The sequence below is a fragment of the Camellia sinensis genome, chromosome 2 (assembly GCF_055761805.1).
Source record: "Camellia sinensis isolate YWXY chromosome 2, ASM5576180v1, whole genome shotgun sequence".
NCBI classification, from domain to species: domain Eukaryota; kingdom Viridiplantae; phylum Streptophyta; class Magnoliopsida; order Ericales; family Theaceae; genus Camellia; species Camellia sinensis.
The window spans coordinates 157,533,599-157,554,444 of record NC_138962.1 but is presented as its reverse complement, the minus strand read 5'-3'; the positions used below and the strand labels follow the sequence as shown (position 1 = coordinate 157,554,444).

The following is a 20,846-nucleotide window of genomic DNA, read 5'->3' as shown; positions in this document are numbered from 1 at the left end:
CCGGGATGGGATTAGGGAGAAGCGGCCGGAAGGGCGTCTCAGTGTTGGCCGAAGTGCCACACAACCCTCACACCTTTGGACTGGGTTATCTGCCCACCAAAGAGGATTGGGTGAGGAAAGGAAAAGAAATGGCCGGAAGGGCCAGAGCAAAGAAGGCTGGGAAGCCATTTGAGTTAATGCATAGGCCCATCTGGGGTACCCTAAACGGACGCTTCGTCCGGGAGGGGGAAGATTTTCCATTCTGCGGCTTCCCAGAGCCATGGCTGAACGCGGAGAGGAAGCGCGTTCCTGGTTTTGAAATCTTCTTCGACATACAATTATCTGGGGATGACGTTGCCGAAGCGCAGACAGACCCACCAACTGAGGTTGAGCAGTGTAGAACAGTGGATCCTGAGAGCACAGAGCTTGAAATGGGGGTAGCACTGGCGTGTCTACTATCAGATCCTCCGATCGGCCAAGAGTGCTTGGGGGATAACTCTTCGGTTTCTATGATTGGAGATGAAATAGCTGCGGGCTTTCCAGCGCCGATCTTGGATGCATCTATCGCACCTTCTCTCATCTGGCAATATGAAGAAGGCTTTTTATCTAGCAGCTCCGGGTCAGGTAGTGAGACGGAATCTGATTCCACCGAATCTTGTGTGTCGGAATCAGATTCCAGCTCGACTAAGTCTGAGTCCGGTATTCCTGGAGATGATAACCCGGATGCCACAGTCCTGTCTAGGTCGTCATTTTCATTTTCTTTTGAGTCTGTTGTAACAGAGGAATCTGACGGCTTGGAAATATTTAATGAGAATGATGTGGATGTGGTTTCCGAGTATTTTTCTGTGCCTTTGATTTATTGCTTAAATCAAGATTTTCAAAATTTTGATGAAAACAACGAGGGAGAAATTCCCCCAGTTTTGCAACGGTTAATTGATCAAGAGCAGGAAAGATTTGTTAAACCTTTAATGGATGAAATCACTACTGTGAATGTTGGTACTGAGAAGGACCCGCGGCTGGTCCAGATCGGGTCCACGTTGTCTTCGGAGGAGCGCGAGCACTTAGTCGCTTTATTAAAAGATTTCAAAGAGGTTTTCGCGTGGTCCTACGAAGACATGCCTGGAATCGATCCTGAGATTGTACAGCACCGGATCCCTCTTGATCCCGAAGCCCGCCCTGTCAAACAGAAACTCAGAAGGATCCGCCCGGACTGGGCTCTCAAAATTAAGGAAGAGGTCACCAAGCAAATTGACGCAGGGTTCCTGCTGATATCTAAATACCCAACTTGGTTGGCCAACATTGTTCCGGTGCCAAAGAAGGACGGCAGAATTCGGGTCTGTGTAGACTTCAGAGATTTGAACAGGGCTAGTCCGAAGGACGACTTTCCCTTGCCACACATTGATGAATTGGTGGATTTCACGGCAGGACACACCTTGCTTTCGTTTATGGATGGTTTCTCAAGCTATAATCAGATAGTAATGGCACCCGAAGACCGGGAGAAGACTGCGTTCACTACCCCGTGGGGGACATATTGTTATAGAGTGATGCCATTCGGGTTGAAAAATGCTGGAGCTACGTATCAACGGGCAGCAACTACAATATTGCATAATATGATCCATAAAGAGGTTGAGGTATATGTGGACGACATGATTGTCAAGTCTAAAGAAAGAGAGGGCCACTACACCGCCTTACAAAAATTCTTTCAAAGGATTAGAGAGTTTCGGCTGCGATTGAATCCCCAGAAGTGCACGTTTGGTGTTACAGCAGGGAAGATGCTAGGGTTTCTGATTACACAAAGGGGCATCGAGGTCGACCCTTCCAAAATCAAGGCCATCTTAGAAATGCCACCACCAAGGACTGAAAAGGAGGTGCGAGGCTTTCTGGGTAAAGTGCAATTCATAAGACGGTTTATTTCTAAATTAACCTTGACTTGTGAACCACTTTTTGGTCTCCTGAAGAAATGAAAGAAATTCCAATGGGACGGCCGATGTCAAGCAGCTTTTGAACAGATCAAAGAATATCTACAGAACCCGCCCGTGTTGTCACCACCAGAGCCGAGGAGACCGTTGATATTGTACCTTTCGGTAACTGAGACTACCATTGGCTGCATGCTCGCGCAGGAATCAGAAGACAAAGTGGAAAGGGCCATCTACTATCTGAGCAAAAAGATGCTGGATTACGAGACCCGCTATACACCGCTGGAGAAGGCTTGTTTGGCCTTGGTATGGGCAACCAGGAAGCTGCGGCACTACCTATTAGCTCACTCTGTAATGTTGGTTTCGCGTTTGGATCCCATCAAATATCTTTTCGAGAAACCAGCACTTACGGGTAGGCTAGCTCGTTGGTTGCTGTTGCTCTTCGAATTTGATTTGAAGTATGTAACGCGCAAGTCAGTAAAAGGAAGAGCGGTAGCAGAGTTCCTTGCCGACCACCCGGTTGAGGGGGATGAAGCGGTTGAGTACCTATTCCCAGATGAAGCCATTCTGCACGTCGAAGATGAAACTTGGACGATGTACTTTGACGGAGCGTCAAACCAGTACGGGTATGGGATAGGGGTGTTGCTGATAGCACCTGACGATTCCCGTATCCCTTTAGCATTCAAGCTCCGGTTCAAAGTCTCGTACAATGAGGCAGAGTATGAGGCATGTATTGCTGGCCTGGAAGCAGCCCTAGAACTAGGGGCAAGACGGTTGGACGTCATTGGGGACTCAAACCTAGTTGTATCTCAAGCAAAAGGAGATTGGAAAGTCAAGGAGGAAAGGATGATAATTTACCACCAAACCTTGGATTTGTTAATTCCTCGGTTTGAGAAGCTAAATTTCACCCACCTCGTAAGGGAGAACAACAGGTTCGCAGATTCACTAGCAACTCTATCTTCCATGATAGACATCCCGTCCGGAGTCCGGATGCATCCAGTCATTATTGATCAAAAGTTTGCGCCAGCATACGAGTCGATTTCCGCCATAGATGAGGTTCAAGACGGCAACCCCTGGTATTACGACATCTGGAACTTCTTGGAAATGGAGACGTATCCACTAGGGGCAAATGCCAAGGATAAGAGGGCCATCAGAAGAATGGCTGCTCAGTTCATTATCTGCGGGGGAAAGCTGTACAAAAGGGGTCATCTGGGAATGCATAAGCTCTGTGTAGAAGTTGAAGAGTCGAAGCGCCTGATGGAGGCCATCCATGGGGGGGAGTGCGGTGCACACATGAATGGAGTAATGCTGGCCAGAAAGATCCTCAGACAGGGCTACTACTGGTCAACCATGGAGGAGGATTGTATTAGTTTTGTTCGGCGATGCCACAAGTGTCAAATTCATGCAAACCGCATGAACATCCCGCCGTCAAAGCTGTACAACATGACTTCACCATGGCCTTTTTCGGTTTGGGGAATTGATGTGATCGGAGCTGTTACCCCGAAGGGGTCAAACGGGCATGAGTTTATCCTAGTAGCGATAGATTATTTCACAAAGTGGGTCGAGGCCCAATCATACGCGGTGTTGAAGGCGTCGCACGTCGTAAAGTTCATCAGAAACAACATCATCTGTCGCTACGGGGTGCCAAACGAGATAATTTCAGATAATGGTTCCCACTTCAAGAAAGAAGTGATAGACTTGTTGGAAAAATACAATGTGGCTTTCCATAAGTCATCTACATACCGGCCGCAGACCAACGGAGCGGTTGAGGCCGCCAACAAGAATATCAAGCATATACTGCAAAAGATGGTGGGAACCTACCGGGATTGGCCAGACAAGCTGCCATTTGCTCTGTGGGGCTACAGGACTTCAATCAGAACTTCTACTGGAGCAACTCCATATTCATTGGTCTATGGAATGGAGGCTGTTCTACCCATCGAGATTGAGGTTCCGTCGTTACGAGTATTGGCTGAATGCCAGATAGCCGAAGCAGATTGGCAGCAAAGCAGATTCGAAGAACTCATGCTCTTTGATGAAAGAAGACTGAAAGCACTGTACCATATCCAAGGCTATCAACGCAGAATTTCCCGGGCTTTCAACAAGAAGGTTAAGTCCAGGAATCTGAAAGAAGGAGATTTGGTGCTCAAAGACAACCGATCTCCCATCCACGACCCAAGGGGCAAGTTCAAACCCAATTGGACTGGTCCTTACATCATCAAAGCTATCTGGTCAGGTGGAGCTGTGGTTCTGATGGATCTAGATGGCTTGGAGTTCTCACAACCGATCAATATGGACAAGTTGAAGAAATATTACCCTTGAAAGGCTCGCTAGGCCGAAAACCTGAAAGGGGGACCTAGGCAAAAGTCAGAGCACAAAAATTAGAAAATATAAAAACTGAGCTCGCAAGGTTGAAAACCCGCAAAGGGCGGCCTTGGCAAAAGTTAGAGCGCAAAAGGAGAGTGAAAATACTCGAGTGAACCTTAGCTTGAACTACGTAAGGCTTGATTCCCATCTTTGGGATACGTAGGCAACTTCACCTTGAAGTTCAGCCATAAACTCTTCCCCGATCAACTCTGTCCATTTCGATCATCTCAGTCATCTTTATCCATCAGCATTTATCGCGATCTCCGGTACAGTGCTGTTCAAACTAGGGGCAACTTTCCGTTGCCGCGACGGTGCAAAGTTACTCAGACAAGGGGCAACTTTCCGTTGCCATGAAGTGCCGCATTGTTCTTCAGACTAGGGGCAACTTTCTAGTTGCAGGGATCTGGGGTTGTGCATCTCAGTGACAGATCTTCGGCGTGTCCAGTTCTGATCCACATCGAAAATGGTTTTGAAAACTTTTAATAAAAAATCGACTTTGTTCAAATTAATCTTTTTACGACTTAGACCATTTTTGGACCAAAGCGGAAAATTTTCAGTACCACAAACTTCAATTTCATTGATTTCAAAACAGAGTTCTCCTGCTCTTGCATACAATCGAGGTTGCTTTTTAGTACATTCATAAAGAAAACTTGAAAATGCTAAATAGGCAATAAATTTGGGGCATAGTTGAATCAAGTATCTCTGCGTCCCCTCCCAGAGCTAGACGAAGCATCTGATGCCAAGCTAGGCCCAACCTGTGCCTCCTCGTTGAGCCAATCCAAGCACTCATCGGACAAAGTGCAACTGAAAACGGAAGCAGGGGCCAGGAGCTCTCTAGTCCTCCATGCTGTGGCATATCGGGCAAGCTGTGCACCCCGGATCGGGAAAGCGGCTGGGTACTCAATCCCCTCCGGTGGGTAGGTCTGATCATGACCAAACTGACGCAGAAACCGGAACGGAAAATAGAATACGCAGTGGGTTAGACCAATCAATTGGATCCCAATCAGCCGGGACATACTATAGCTCATTGCCGGGAGGTTGAGCCAAGGACAACGCCAAGCAATGCCGTCTGCGGACAAATTGCACATCCAATCGAACCACCACCTTTCGTCAAGAGCATTGACTAGGCGCTGCCGAAAGAAGTAGCCTCGAGCTGAATAGGCCGGGCAAGAGTCCACAACCTGCAACTTGTCCATTAACCATACCTGGGGGGAGGGATGGAAAATGAGAGAATGAAGAATAGAGAGGTGTAATTTGAGAGAAAAGTGAGGAAAAGGGTTTTGAGAGAAAAACCGAGCCTGAAGGCCGAGTGATGTGAGTAAATATATATGTAAGGTCGGGTGGGAAACATTACCTGCAGCAGCAGTGGACTCCCAGCAAACCTAGTCGCCTCCCGCTGATAGACAGAATCTAAGCCCATCAGTGTCTCGGCCAAGGTCATGGCAATACAGCTCTTTCCTTCTCTCAAGCCTTGGGCAACTTCAATCAGGCGAATGCTAGCTCCGCCAAAACCCGAGGAAAGCAGAAAGTGAGACAACAAACACAAGCAGAGGGCGTGTTGCCGGAAACCTTGCCAATAATGGTCGCTGCGGTCACCGGCGTCGGAAAAACGGTGGATCAAGCCGAGGATGTCCAGTTCCCCACTGTAGATCAGAGATCGAGCGTCATGCGCCGTGAGCCCACACATCCGCTCTAAAGCCTGAGCATGGCCAAAACGGAGCTGGGGCAAGATCACTTCAGAGCATTCAGACTCCATCAAAACCTGAAAATCTTCGAAAGTGGGACACATCTCTTGGCCGCCAAAGCTAAAAACATGCGTCACTGGGTTCCAGAACCTTGCCGCGGCATGGAGAAAAGGGAGCTGTAGCGGGGTACGGCTCAGCGTGAATAGTGCATTCAAGCCGAAACCCCAGAAGTTCAGCTTTTCCGAGCCATCTAGAGAAGAGATCCAAGATGTGAGTTTTTCCGCGAGAAACGCCTCCATCTTTGTCTAAAACTAAGATGAAATGAATGTTCCCGAAGTTGAGGCTTTTATAAAAGGAAAAACACTATTCACGTGGGCACGTGTCAAAAACTAGGTGGCTGCAGGAACAAGTGGCCGGCCGGCCACCTTTTCTGGCTGGCCGGCCATTTACTTTTTACAAAACTGGCCGGCCGGCTCCATCTCTCCACAAAATTGGCCGGCCAGCTCCCAAAGGTGGCCGGCAATGCAGCAGTGTACCTCCTTGGTCCTGTTTTACCCTTCAAGGAAAAGTTTCAAGCATTCCCATGCAACGGGAGAGTCAAAGGCCTTCATTTCCCTCTGTTTCGGATGCGTTCCGGTGCCCAGATCGTCCGAAGTACACTCTGTTGTTGTTGTTTTGATTATCGAGTTGTTGTTTTGCTTATCGAGTTGTTTGTCGAGCGGACGTGTTTCGTGTTTTCGAGTCATTGCGCTCTGTTTAAGCAATCTTTGTTTAAATCTTGTTTATTTGCGTTGTCAACGTTATTGCATTTTGTTTATCGAGTTGTAAACTTGCTAAAGGTTCTGTTATATCTTAGTAAGTTGAGTTGCTTAGTTTGTTGTGTCGGTTCACTACCTGACTTGGTGATTACACAATGCACACTCCCATTCAATTTCATTTTTGTGCAAAATAAAATGATGCGATACGATGCTAAAAGTTTGAAATACAAACACCTTTTCAAAAGCTGTTTCATTCCATCATGCTTTACAACGAACAAAGGTACAAGTTTTACGAAAAATAAAACTACCTAACAATGTGCAAAGTGCTACAAACTACTAGCAAAAGAAAAATAAAGCAGGAAACAGCAGCATCAATGTCCTCGGGAGCGGGAATGAGAAGCACTCCTCATCCTCTTCTGCGAAACAACATCTGCACCATCATCATCATCTGAGTCAGAGCTGTCATCCTCAGGATCCCCCTCAGCCTCGCCTCTGTTCCCTGAACCAAGACCGGAGCCCCCCTCCTCAGTAGATGTCTCTAACTGACGGTCGGTAGCCTCCTCCTCCTCATCCTCATCCTCCTCCTCCTCCTCCTCATCAGGCTCCGCCTCTACAACGCGAGCCCTGCGTCTGCGGACAGGCCCTCCTCGAGCTCCTCGAAAAGGCCTAGATGGCCCGGCTCCTCGGAAAGGCCGGGATGGCCCAGCCCCCTGAAAAGGCCCGGATGACCCAACTCCCTGAAAAGGCCCAGACGGCCCAGCTCCCCAAGGAGGCCCAGGTGGCCTGGCCTGCGGCTGACCGGACCATGAAGGCATCTGAAAACAAAGAGTTCAATTCAAATACATCAGTCCAAGTATATACATCAGATGCAGATACAAGCAAAGGCTACGTGAAGTAGGTGCATGTAAATACAGTGTACAAGTGGGGTGTGTGTCAAATGTGCTCTACACAAGTAGTCTATCGATGCAGTAGAAATCAGCATGTCATCAGAAGTATGATAAATGCCAGAAAACTGAAAGGTACCTGAATGCCCGCGACAGACAACTGTGCCTCCCTACGCAGGACCATGCCCTCGAGTGTGGCCACCAGTCCAACCACCTCCTCCATGTACCCTCGCGGTGGCTGCAAATATGAGCTCATAATCATCAGTGAACAAAAGAATGTCTAAACATCTGAATGATGAATGAAAAACAGTGGAGCATACCAGCGGTGAGTCAGGATCAATGGCGTATCGATCACTGGGCATCGGAGGCTCTAGCGGGATCGGGGTCGGAGAGATAGCCCCATACTGCCACGCCATCAACTCAGTCGGCATATCTGGCCATCCAGGATGAGGATAAGTCGACGGAACCGGAGGAACCGGTCTACCCCCACCTCTAGATGCACCAGCCCCGCTAGTGGAAGGGGCGTCTGCAGCCCGAGCCCGGGCCTGGCCCGAGGATGACATACCAGCAGGCCTCGTCATCGGGGTACGGGCTCCCGTCAATGGAGGCATCAAATATATGTGACGGTAAGTGGCGTAGTCCCCCTCCTCAAGATATAGTAAAGCATCACTACCTAGCATGGCGCCGACTACCTCCGAGAAAGAGAGCCTGTCAGCAGTCCGCATACTGACTGGGGGTACTGCGGGAGGATCCTGAGAAAGATACCCCCATACCTGACGCAGAAAGCGTTCCCCCAGGAACCACGCCGTGCCAACCGGCCCTTCGAGCAGGACCCTATACTGGGAGGTGCCCGACCCTCCGGTATACTGAAGTCGGGGACCATCACCCAGGGGCGCCCAAGGCTGCCATGAGATCTGCGGATGACAAATGCATAAACCAATCAGAAATCGGGAATATACAGAGCAAATCAAAGATGAAAATGAAAGGAACTGAAAGTTCTGAAGTACCTCCGAATGCCGCACAGTGTCAAACTACTGTCGCAAGTAAATGAGGGTCTCTCGGGGTCTCGGCCGGTGCGGGCCCTCGAACACTAGTGAGTATGGGGTCATGGGAAGCCCTGCCACCTCCAACTCTGGGGCTAATGCTGGGAAGTATACATAGACCCATAGCTGAGAAAAGCAGTGCAGAATGTAAGTACGAAATGCTGAGAGCAAAATACAGACTGTAAAAATGCGCTGTCTGTGCAATGTACAAGTAATGAAGAGCAGAAATGTAAATCAAGGGGACAGAAAAGTACCTCCCAGGCTCTCCAGTAGCCGCCAAGTAAATCTCCCCACCCGCGGGAGGTCGCGCTCATATAAAAGTAAAGGGTAGCTGGGCCGGCGCCACCCCAGTCATATCGATGGACCTGTGATAGGTCAACCAGAGCACTCAGTAGGTATAGCCCGACGGTGTTTCCTCTATTGGCGAACAGGGTAGTCCCGAAGAGGAACATAAGGAAACCACGGGCGTACTGCTCCGTCTCCTCAGGAGTCTCGGGCACCATCTCCGCCCGCCGGAAGTGGGAAGAGAACCAAGTGTATCGGACTCTCCCAGAAACCCTGTCAACAGGCAGGCGAGCCCCCAATAGATACATCCAAGCGGCCTCCCACTCGCCCATATCCTCATCATAGGGGATGGACCAACCTCCTATGTCCAAGCCAGTCAACACAGCGAAGTCTAGAGGCGTCATGGTCATGTCCCCGGTAGCAGAGAAATGAAAGGAGTTGGTGGTGTCCTACCATCTCTCTACCAAGGCTGCCATCAAAGTCCTCCTGGCAGAACAACGTGACAACCCAATGCAGAAAGCCCCGAATCCTACCAAGTCTACTAAATCTCGGACACCCTCCGGGAGCTCAGCGTACCAGTCCCGCGCGGCGGTGGAACCATACCCCCGTACACTGCGAGAACCAACCTGCATTCAGAATGAATACATGTGTTAATAATGGAGAGTTTGGGCTGCGTGCCGATGAAATGAAATGGGCTGTGTGCCAATGAAGTGAAATAGGCTGTGTGCCGATGAAATGAAATGGGTTGTGTACCGATGAAGTGAAATAAGCTGCAGGCAAATAAAATGACTGGGCTGCGTGTTCAGAAAATTTAAGTTTGGGCTGCGTGTTCAACTTTCAACTAGTGTGGGCTGCGTGTTCACTATTCTAATCTGGGCTGCGTGTTCAGAAAATTTAAGTTTGGGCTGCGTGTTCAACTTTCTATCAGTGTGGGCTGCGTGTTCACTATTCTAATCTGGGCTGCGTGTTCAGAAAATTTAAGTTTGGGCTGCGTGTTCAACTTTCTATCAGTGTGGGCTGCGTATTCACTATTCTAATCTGGGCTGCGTGTTCAGAAAATTTAAGTTTGGGCTGCGTGTTCAACTTTCTATCAGTGTGGGCTGCGTGTTCACTATTCTAATATGGGCTGCGTGTTCAGAAAATTTAAGTTTGGGCTGCGTGTTCAACTTTCTATCAGTGTGGGCTGCGTGTTCACTATTCTAATATGGGCTGCGTGTTCAGAAAATTTAAGTTTGGGCTGCGTGTTCAACTTTCAACTAGTGTGGGCTGCGTGTTCACTATTCTAATCTGGGCTGCGTGTTCATAAAATTTAAGTTTGGGCTGCGTGTTCAACTTTCTATCAGTGTGGGCTGCGTGTTCACTATTCTAATCTGGGCTGCGTGTTCAGAAAATTTAAGTTTGGGCTGCGTGTTCAACTTTCTATCAGTGTAGGCTGCGTGTTCACTATTCTAATCTGGGATGCGTGTTCAGAAAATTTAAATTTGGGCTGCGTGTTCAGAAAATTTAAATTTGGGCTGCGTGTTCAAATTTCAATCAGTGTGGGCTGCGTGTTCACTATTCTAATCTGGGCTGCGTGTTCAGAAAATTTAAAGTTTGGGCTGCGTGTTCAACTTTCAATCAGTGTGGGCTGCGTGTTCACTATTCTAATCTGGGCTGTGTGTTCAGAAAATTTAAAGTGTGGGCCGTGTGTTCACTTTCGAATTCGGGCTGTGTGTTCAACAAATCAGTGTTTGAGCCGTGTATTCGCCTCTTAACTAATGTGTACTGTGCGTTCGCAATTAATTAATGAGCCGAGTGTTCAGAAATTCGAGTGTTTAAGCTACATGTTTAGGATGCAAGCAAAGTACTATGTCATAAGCTAAACTGCGTGTTCAAGCATGGCAAAGGTGCGAAATGTACGAAAAATGCAGAAAACGAAGTAAATACCTCTCGGGCCTCATGAGAGAGGTGATGCTCTGGCTCTCGGAGAAGCAGATCCCCAGGTGCTCGCTCGTCAAAGCTAGTGAAGTGACGGAAGACGGCACGAGGGAGGACATGTGCTGGCGGATTGTACCTCCCGGGAATAAAAGGGCGGACCCTCGGGGGTAGAGTCATGGGATCAAAATCGTCTCCGGCACCTGGAACGCCTCCGCCCTGGGGAGAATTACCCGCCATTTCAAAGAATCTGCAAAAGGAGCAAAAATGAGCGAAAATGAGCCAAAATTGGAAAAAGTCAACAAAAGTCAACTCTCGGGAAATGAAAAAGTCAACAAAAGTCAACTCCCGAGAAAATCTTCCAAATATTGAGACAAACTTACCTCAAGTGGCGAAAATGAGAAAAGAAGCTCCGAAACCGAAATTTAATCATTTCAAAGTGTTTAAAACTGAATATTTTTGCGAAAACAACTTGCGTGGGGCGTTGGGAAACGCGTATGGAACTCAGATCTGGAGAAGAAAGTGTTGTAGCAGGCAAGAGAGGAGGAGATCTCGGCTGCATTATATAGGCTCCAAGTCTTGGGATGAAGGAGCATGAAAAAGGAGGTGAAAAGACCAAAATGCCCTCGGATTTGGGCATATGGCCGGCCGGCCACCTTTTCTAGCCGGCCAGCCATTTCCTTTTTGGAAAACCGGCCGGCCAGCCAATTCCTTTTTGCAAAAGTGGCCGGTGGTCTCCCCTTGGGGAGATAAACGGCCGGTGGTGTCCCCCACATGTCCACCTAGCTCTCTGCAAATTTTGAGGAAGATTGGAGTTCCCGGGACCTGAAAAAGTTCAAGAAAAGTACACTTCCGGTCGCGAAATTGCTCCGCCGGAACTTCAGCTTCAGGATCTGACGTGTGTCTCATCATCATTCATCGAAATCGAAGTGTATCCTTTTTGAATGAGTTGTAGCCTTTCCGGGAAGCGGATCGGAGGCCGTGATCGAGTTGCCTTCGCCGAAACACGCATTTCCATTGCTCGTTGTTTCGTAACAAACGGGCACCCTGATTTATGCTCATTTTGCACTATCATGCACATAACTTGCATTCTCATGAACACACTCACATTGTTATGCACATTTCTTAATATTGCCATACCTCTGTGTTTGAGCATGCGTTGTCACGCATGTCCTTTCTTGCATGGCAATGCATTCACTCGTCGGCACTGCGTGTGTCAGACTTCCAGGATCACATTAAATATATGTTGGTAGCATATTGTACTTGTTGCAATTTCTCTCTTTTACAGGCACGATATTGTATGTACGGTTCAATTGAGGCTGGTGCGACCAGACGAATCGCGCAGGTATCATATCTTCTCCGTGTGAAACGTGGCGAGGATTGAATAATTCTCCGCATTCTTAACTGCATGAAATGTAGTTTTTGCCTTGCATTCTTGCTTAAAACTGTTGCATCTATTTGCGAATACTTGCTTCATTACAGCTTGCTGCATTTGCATGACCATTGAATTACCTCCGGCTCTGTGCATATCATTTTGCATTTTGCCCCCCCATGCCTGCGGGCACATTTCTGTTTATCTTGTCCATTTGTCTAAGTCTTCGGCCTTGTCAAAAATGGGTAGTCTCTGGGCTTTGACATTCACTCCCGTCACTTGTGACTTCCGAGTTCTGTCAAAGAGGGGCAACTGTAGACACCCCATTTTTGACCGACCTTAAGACTCAGACATCACCGATTGAGCGCTCGGTGACGTTGCATATCGTGCTCGTTCAGAAGTCTCAGAGTCGCGGCCGTAAGCCCTACCTCCGGATTTCCGAACCCTCTTCTATGCCTTGTCTCGGTTTGCGAACCAGACTCGATTTTCTCTGTTTCTTTCCCCGAGGGGAGGGAGAGGTCCCGTAGACCATCTCTCAGTGGCCGTAGGCCATTTTGCCCATTTCGGAGTCCGGTTTCCGGTTTTTCGGAATCGTTGCCCGTGTGCCTCGGTTCGAGACCACCTAACCATCTCCGTTTGTTCTGCTTTTTGGCATACTTCCTATTTTCTCCCTTTTGAGGGACACTGGGGTCTGAGAAACCCACTTCGTGGCCGGATGCCGCTTTCGGTGCTTAACAGCCCATTTTCGGGACCTCGAACTGCGCGTTTTGGCCCCCGAACATTCGTTTTGCAACGGTTTTCGTTCATTTTTGGCAGGTACCTCTGTTTTATCACCGGGGAGGTCACTGAAGGGTGGGAGGCCAGTAATTGTTGCAGCAACCAGTTATACATCCTCCGACGCCCTCCGACGCCTGTTTTTCACACTTCCGGGCTAATGTTGAACACCTTGGGGCCACTTTCTTGAACTTTGAACCACATATTTGTGATGTACACACTTGGGAGGATCCTAAAAGTTGGTGGCCGGCCAGTAATGTTTCCTGACCCTTTTGAATCCCTCCTTCCGGGCTAATGTTGAACACCTTGGGGCCACTTTCTTGAACTTTAAACCACATATTTGTGATGTACACACTTGGGAGGATCCTAAAAGTTGGTGGCCGGCCAGTAATTCCACCTGACCCTTTTGAACCCCTCCTTCCGGGCTAATGTTGAACACCTTGGGGCCACTTTCTTGAACTTTGAACCACATATTTGTGATGTACACACATGAGAGGACACCATCATGTGGTGGCCGGCCACTAAATCAGCTTGACCCTTTTGACCCCTAGCCGGCCGGCTAGGGGGTGTGGCCGACCGACCACCTGCAACTAAAATAATTGGCCGGCCGAGATCCTCACACTGTTCACTTTACAGCTGTATAGCTTTATCCCCCAGAAAATATCAATATCCGGGGGATATTTTGTGGGGGAAAGTTGGCCTCCTTTTCCCCCACCTTTACACCCCCTTTTTGGTCCATATAACCAGCAGGCCATATCATATTTTGGGGTTGGAAAAAATTGTCTTCAAGCCTCAATACACATATCTCCCTCCATCTTCCTCATTTTCCTAAAAATCCTTAAGTTCTATACCTTGTTTTCTTCATCACCACCAAGCACCACCATCACCACTTCATTTCCAGCAACAAGGAGGGCTTCTCAAAGGCTAAAGGTGCTGCAAATTGGTCCAAGAAGCAACAAAAGACTTGTCTCCAAGGGTGAGTTGCCATTTCCTTTTTTTTTTAGCTTTTCTTTGCAATATTTCTTAGCCATCTATGCTTTTTGCTTTGAGCTCCGGCCATAACTGAAAGTGGCCTTATTTTGAGCTCATATTCATGTCTCATTAAGGGCTCAACCCTGTTTGAGCCCTCCATCTTGCACTTGCTTCATTATCCCTCTAAGATGTCATTTTCTTGCATGATATTTTTAGCTTGTGTGTGATTTGTTTTGGAGCATGTTGTAAACTGATAATAGGCTTATTTTGAGCCCCTCTTCAACATTGAAGAAGGTCTCAACACTGTTTGGGACCTCCATGCTATACTTGCCTTTATACTCCCTTTTTGGTCCCATTTTTGCATGCTTTGGCAGCCTATCATGCTTTCGTTTTTGGCCATTTCACAGTTCTAAAAATAGTCTTATTTTGGTCCATTATTCATGTTTCATTTAGGGCCTTTCATGGTTTGGGACCTCCATATGCCACTTCATGTTATATCTCTCTTTTGGTCCCCATTCTTGCATGTTTTGTTAGCCTATCATGCTTTTGTTTTTGGCCATTTTACAGTTCTGAAAATAGTCTTATTTTAGCCCATTATTCATGTTTCATTAAGGGTCTTTGGCCGTTTGTGGAATATTTTGTATACTTTGTGTTATAGCCACTTTTGAGCCTCATTTTGCATTGCATTCCTAGCATGTTTGTATACTGTTTTGGCCATTTTACAGTTCTGAAAATAGTCATATTTTTTGTTCCTCTTCAATGTTGTAGAAGGGAATTTTTCAGTTTGGGCTTTGTATATACCACTTGCCTCTTTGGCCACCTTTTGGCCCTTTTTCTTGCATGAGAGTGCAGCCATACCTGTGTTTGTTTTTGGGGTTTTTACAGTTCTGAAAAACATCATATTTTGGGCCCCTCTTCAACTTTGTTGAAGGGCCCTAACCTTTTTTAGGACATCAGCTATGAGTTGCTTCTTAATCCCATGTTTAGGGCCATTTCTTGCATGCTAGTTTTGCCCTATCTTGGTTTGCTGTTTGGCCATGCTATAAACTGGAAAAGTGAATATTTAGCGGCTTCCTTGCTTCTGTATATTCATTGCATATGCCAATTGTGCATGTTTGGTATAGCTATAGGCCATTTCGGGTGCCAAAATTCATGTTTCGGGACCATTCCGTGCATCGGGTGTACTTTCGCCTCGTTTCGGGGCTGTTTTCCCCCACTTTTCATTGCTGAAAATCCACTAGCATGCTTATATGTCATTTCCATGCATTTGCATTGTGTATGCCATTGCCTCGGTTTGCGTGTCCGCGTGCACGCATTTCGAGGCACTTCATTTTCATCCACCGGCCTCTTATGTGAGTGTGGCTGAGGCTCTCTCATGTTAGTATAAGTCCATGTTGCATTCTGTATGTCATTTCCATGCATTTGCATTGTGTATGCCATTGCCTCGGTTTGCGTGCCCGCGTGCACGCATTTCGAGGCACTTCATTTTCATCCACCGGCCTCTTATGTGAGTGTGGCTAAGGCTCTCTCATGTTAGTATAAGTCCATGTTGCATTCTGTATCCCATTACCATGTTATTTGCATTGCGTATGCATTGCCTCGGTTTGCGTGCCCGTGTGCACGCATTTCGAGGCACTTCATTTTCATTTACCGGCCTCTTATGTGAGTGTGGCTGAGGCTCTCTCATGTTAGTATAAGTCCATGTTGCGTTCTGTATGCCATTTCCTTGTTATTTGCATTGCGTATGCATTGCCTCGGTTTGCGTGCCCACGTGCACGCATTTCGAGGCACTTCATTTTCATCCACCTTCCTCTTATGTGAGTGCGGCTGAGGCTCTCTCATGTTAGTGTAAGCCCATATCGCATTTCATATCATTTGCATTATGTATGTCATTTTCTCGGTTTGCGTGCCCGTGTGCACGCATTTCGAGGCATCTCATTTCTCACAGCATAGTGCATACTAGGTTGTATCTTAGATCGCATTCTATCATTTTCTCGATTTGCGTGCCCTTGCGCACGCATTTCGAGGCATCTCATTTCTCACAGCATAGTGCATACTAGGTTGTATCTTAGATCGCATTCTGTCATTTTCTCGGTTTGCGTGCCCGTGTGCACGTATTTCGAGGCATCTCATTTTCATAGCATTGTGCATGCTAGGCTGTATCTTAGTTGCATTCATGCATATCATGCATATTGCATCGTGTTCGGGATAGGAGTTAGCTCGGGCACGGGAAACGAGATGCATTTCGTACTCCTAGTGACGGAATGTGTCTCAATTCCCCAGTCACCGACACTCCGGATCATCCATGATGGAGTTAGGTCTTGTTGTGTTTTCATGTGCATTCATTCTACATTGAGTTGTGCAATTCGACTCCTCGGCCATCATGCCTCGGTATGCGTGATTGGTGGCACGAGGATCGAAGCGTGCATATATTTGTGAAAATACATTGCTATGTCCCTTTCCTGCTCTCTGTTGCAGCAAAATGAAGAATCAGCAACTTTTCGGAACTTGGCACGCGTTTCAAGAATAACTGCTAAACAGAGGCTAATTGGGGCATCCCGGTGGATTTCGCGCAAGGCAGCCCGGGCATGCATCATTCATCAGAAGCGAGGCAGTCCCTGGCTTGCATGCTAGTTTTACAGTTTTCTTAGTTTATTTGTTAAATTAATTAGGAATTTGTACATTATTTGGACTGTAATATTTGGACTGTAATATTCTTTCATTTGGGACTGTATTATTTATTCTGACCCTCTGCGCGAGGGCAAAACTGTAATAAGTGTGCGTGTGTGTGTTGTATGTCTTCCAACCCCACGTCTTTCTCCCTTTTATTTACCTGCTTATGATGGTTAGATTAGGGCACGTTTAAATTAGCATACAGTATGACATCATGTTTGCATCATTCATCTGTTTTGCATGCACCGGGCTCGGCGCATCATACTAACTGCATTTGTATTTCAATTACAAGTCGAATACATGATAGTTGTAGCATTTCATATGCCATCTTAGAATAGCCGAGCCTGCTATAGTTGCATTTTGCATGTGTTGCATTAGGCATTTCTGTATAGTTAGGATCATGCATAAAATTCTAATGAGTTTCTGTTTTGGCTTGGAGTAGCCGGTAAGCTTTATGCTTTAGCATCCCTGCATGCGTGTGAGTGACTGCCATAAATAGCATGCTTACCATGAGGCTAAATGCTTATGTGATATAACTGCCTGAATGCCTGTGGGTGAAGGTTGGGTTAGTTGAATTGGAATAAATCATCAAATGTTTCAAGCCTACCTGCGGGTAGCAAACCATTTTCAAAAAGCGAACATGAAATGTTTTTGTTCCAATTCAAGCGATCCAGTCTATACTTGTATGTTGTGCGCATCACATAGTAACCTAGGCTAATAACCGGAATAAGAACTCATAATGTTTTCAAAAATAGATATCATGGTTAGTAGAGGCCGATCTTTGATCGGGCGAGCGGGGGTGCTCACGAAGTGACCTTCCCCAATCGTACCCAAGTTCCCGAGCCGAGGCAACTTTGGTGATGACGGACACGTGGCCTTTGGCAACGAGTCAGGGTTTCCTAAATTTCCCATTAAAAAAAAAACATTTAGGTGGCGACTCTGTATCTGGCAAAGCAGTCCATGTTTGGCACTTCTTTCAAAATCTGTTTTTCTCAAAACGATTTGCCGGATTTGGACTCTTTGGTTCAGACTTAGAACCGTGACTACAAATCGAGTCCGAGCTGTAGCGAGGTCCCCCGTGGGCTTGTTACAATATGTACGTCGTAGAAAGTTTTATTATTTACGGCGTGCATTGTAAGCCGTTAAAAAATTATCGTTATTACCATTCACGGCCTACGCAATAGACATGTCGTGGTTGGAAGAGTATTTACGACGTGAAAAAAAAATAAGTCGTAAAAGTGAGACACTACGGCATGCATTTATTGTATGCCGTTGATGTGGTGTCGTAAAAAGTCAGTTTTGTTGTAGTGTAGGGCACTTGAAATTTATATGAAGGCAGGGAATCAGGTATACATTGTGTGATTATCTACACACCCGTACACATACACATATGAGCACATGCTTCCATCAAACATCTTTAATGTTTACACTCTAGACTTTTACTGTATGATCTTTACATTCTAGCTACCTCTGTAGTTCTTCTGTACAATCTTTATTAGTTGTGGAATATATTTGTATGTTACTGTAGGTAGAGAGTTTATCTGAGCTCCTTGAGATCTGTAGGGGCCTTGGTTTTGGACATGGGCAGAAATATATTAAAATAGAACAGGTAAGGACCTCTTAATTTGACTTGGTAAGTCCATCTTTGTTCCTGTAGATCTTTATAAGTTTATTGCAGCCTGGTATTTGTTATGTTCTTCGTTTTAACTAATCAGTGATTATTGTATTTTATATAATGTCCAATTACAGCCTCCTACATCATTTATGACAGCCATGGAAGATTATGTGAAGGATGCCCCACAAATTTTAATGCTTCCATGGAGACTGGTATGTCTTTATGTATCTGCTTTGCGGGGAATCATTATAATCTTGCTATAACTTTAAAATATTTTGTTTAGTCTGCATAGGATTGCTAATACCCCAATTGGAAGTACTTGTTAAAACTAATCACGACATATAATTTTATCTTGTGCAGATCTATATTTTGTTTTATTTTTCTTTTCTTAAGATTTTCCAGTTATCAAATCAAACCTTGTGTCCCAATAACTTGGAGTTAGCTACATGATTCATTTTTCTCCATTATGTTCTATCAAGGGCCATATACTTAGTTAAATTAAATAAATTCATAGCCTTTTTTACTACAGTATCCCATGTCAATCTAGGTCATCCCCTCCCACTAGTGTTTCTATTAGTCGTGATCCTAGCGTACTTCCTCATCGTTGCCTCTACTGGTCTTTGTTATACATGACACACCTTTTTAGTATATTTTCTCTCAATTTATTTTCCATTGATGCTATTCTTACTATCCATGAATGTATGCATTTCTAATTCTATCTTTTTTTAATCTTACCACACATCCACCTAAAATATCCTCACCTTAGTCACACTCATTTTACAAAAATGTTTCTTAATTGCCCTACATTTTATCCTGTAAAATATTGTTGGTCGTATAACTGTTTTATTAGTATATGTCAATCACATAATATGGTAGAAGCATTCATTCACTTTAAATTGAGTTCACTCAATTGTTCTAACTTTTACTACATAATACAGCCAAGTGCCAACATGCTTGACAACAAAAGTTTCACCTCTACTTGATCCCCCTTCCCCCCTCCTCTCCCAAGGACAAGAAGATCCCATTCCCAAAAATATAATGATAATCTAATTTTAAATTTGTTACCTTACACTCTAAGAACTAGAGATTTTTGAGATAATTAACACAAATATGTAAAACTAATTTATTTTAAGTCTCTTGGACACTCTGGATCGCATGATGTGGTAAAACATATCTCTTTGTGGACATTTCTTCTTGAGTTCAATGTTAGTCTTTATTTACTTTTCATATGTAGAGATGGAAAATGGAGGGTTTAGACCCAAATCCGTCCATTTAATAAACAAGTTGAAGCGGGTTGTGTTGTGAAAAATCTAGAAATTCCCTAGATATTGATTTGTGATTATGTATCAATTTCAAGCAGTAAATAACAATCTCAATCAAACAATCAAGACAAATCGACACAACGATTTTATGTGGAAAACCACAATTGGAGCACCTCCAATTGTGATAAAAAAAAAACTACGAGTAAAAGTCACAAAACAATCCACTAAGAAGATATAAAGGAATTACACAAGTGTTCTCTCAATTACCTAGCGAATCCACGCCCGAATTGAACCAACCCCAATGTGCCTCTTCCAACCACGTCTTCAGCTCGGAATTGTCTTGCCTAACGTTGAATCCATAGCGCCAATGTCGAATCCACGACGATGAGCCACTCCAGAATCCATCAAAGCTTCAGACTCGAATTCCACAGAATCCACCGAAGAACAACACTCTCTTTTGTATTGAATAAACAAACAAACCTTTGAAGTATACTTCTTAAACCATGAGTTGAATACTCAATCAAACATCAAAGAAAACTAGCAAAATAGCCCCAGATATAAACCCTAATAACCAAGAAGAAGATCTAGAAGCGTAACCCTAAATTCTGACTGAAACACGTATTTATAGAAAACAGGGCCGCAATGCTCGCTCGAGCGAGGAGACTAAAATGCATGTTTTTCCAAGTGTCTTCGCTCGAGCCATCAAAGTTTTGCTTGAGCGAGAAAAGCATCTTCTCAGTATTTTTATAGTCAGACGCAACTTCTGGGATCAAGGATTCTTCGCTCAAGTGCACACTCCTTCGCTCGAGCGACCAAACAACTTCAAATGCATTTTTGCATTTTGCTTCGAGGGCGCTACCCCTCAACCCCGCCATGGCGCTGTCCCAGACCAGCCAAGGAAAACATGAAAGAATTATCTTCTAAAACTTCTCTGCAAGGCACAATTTGGGTTGAATTTGTATCTAAATACTCATAGCATCACTGAAATAAAAGAGCAAATAAAAGTACAACTAAAAGGAGTTTTGTCAAAAGGGATTGCCAAGAATAAAAATCTAACAATCTCCCCATTTGGCAATGCCGTGACAAAGCACACCTAACAAATAAAATCCTAATCACCCCAACCCGTTACAGCCAACAAAAAACAAACTTTTTTCTCAAACACATGATCTGCAAAACAGTTATTAGTACCACAATCTCCAAAATAACTATTAGTGCCACAAGAGTATATGAAAAGGTAATAAACATATGACAAGATTTTCTGGAAGCATGAGATGGAAATATGATTACATATAAATTGGAGATTTTAAGAACAGGTACTATGGAAACATGAAAACTAAGACGCATGCACCC

The 20,846-nt window shown here is 45.5% G+C and overlaps 1 protein-coding gene across 1 annotated transcript; it reads right to left on the bottom strand.

Moving 5' to 3' along the window:
* Window positions 1-7,108: 7,108 nt before the first annotated feature.
* Window positions 7,109-8,149, bottom strand: LOC145819189 (uncharacterized). The gene is made up of 4 exons (XM_082913143.1): window positions 7,907-8,149; window positions 7,726-7,824; window positions 7,246-7,517; window positions 7,109-7,118 (listed from the first exon to the last, which is right to left on the bottom strand). Exons 1-4 carry the CDS (start codon window positions 8,147-8,149, stop codon window positions 7,109-7,111), a joined length of 624 nt encoding a protein of 207 aa, XP_082769269.1.
* Between the last annotated feature and the right edge of the window lie 12,697 nt (window positions 8,150-20,846).

Bases quoted from the DNA above. Each gene is read 5' to 3' on its own strand.
- LOC145819189 (XM_082913143.1), bottom strand. From the start codon at position 8,149: ATGTCATCCTCGGGCCAGGCCCGGGCTCGGGCTGCAGACGCCCCTTCC. The intron at 7,825-7,906 runs GTATGCTCCACT...TCATATTTGCAG, and splicing joins TTGATCCTGACTCACCGCTG to CCACCGCGAGGGTACATGGA. The intron at 7,518-7,725 runs GTACCTTTCAGT...CTTTGTTTTCAG, and splicing joins TGTCTGTCGCGGGCATTCAG to ATGCCTTCATGGTCCGGTCA.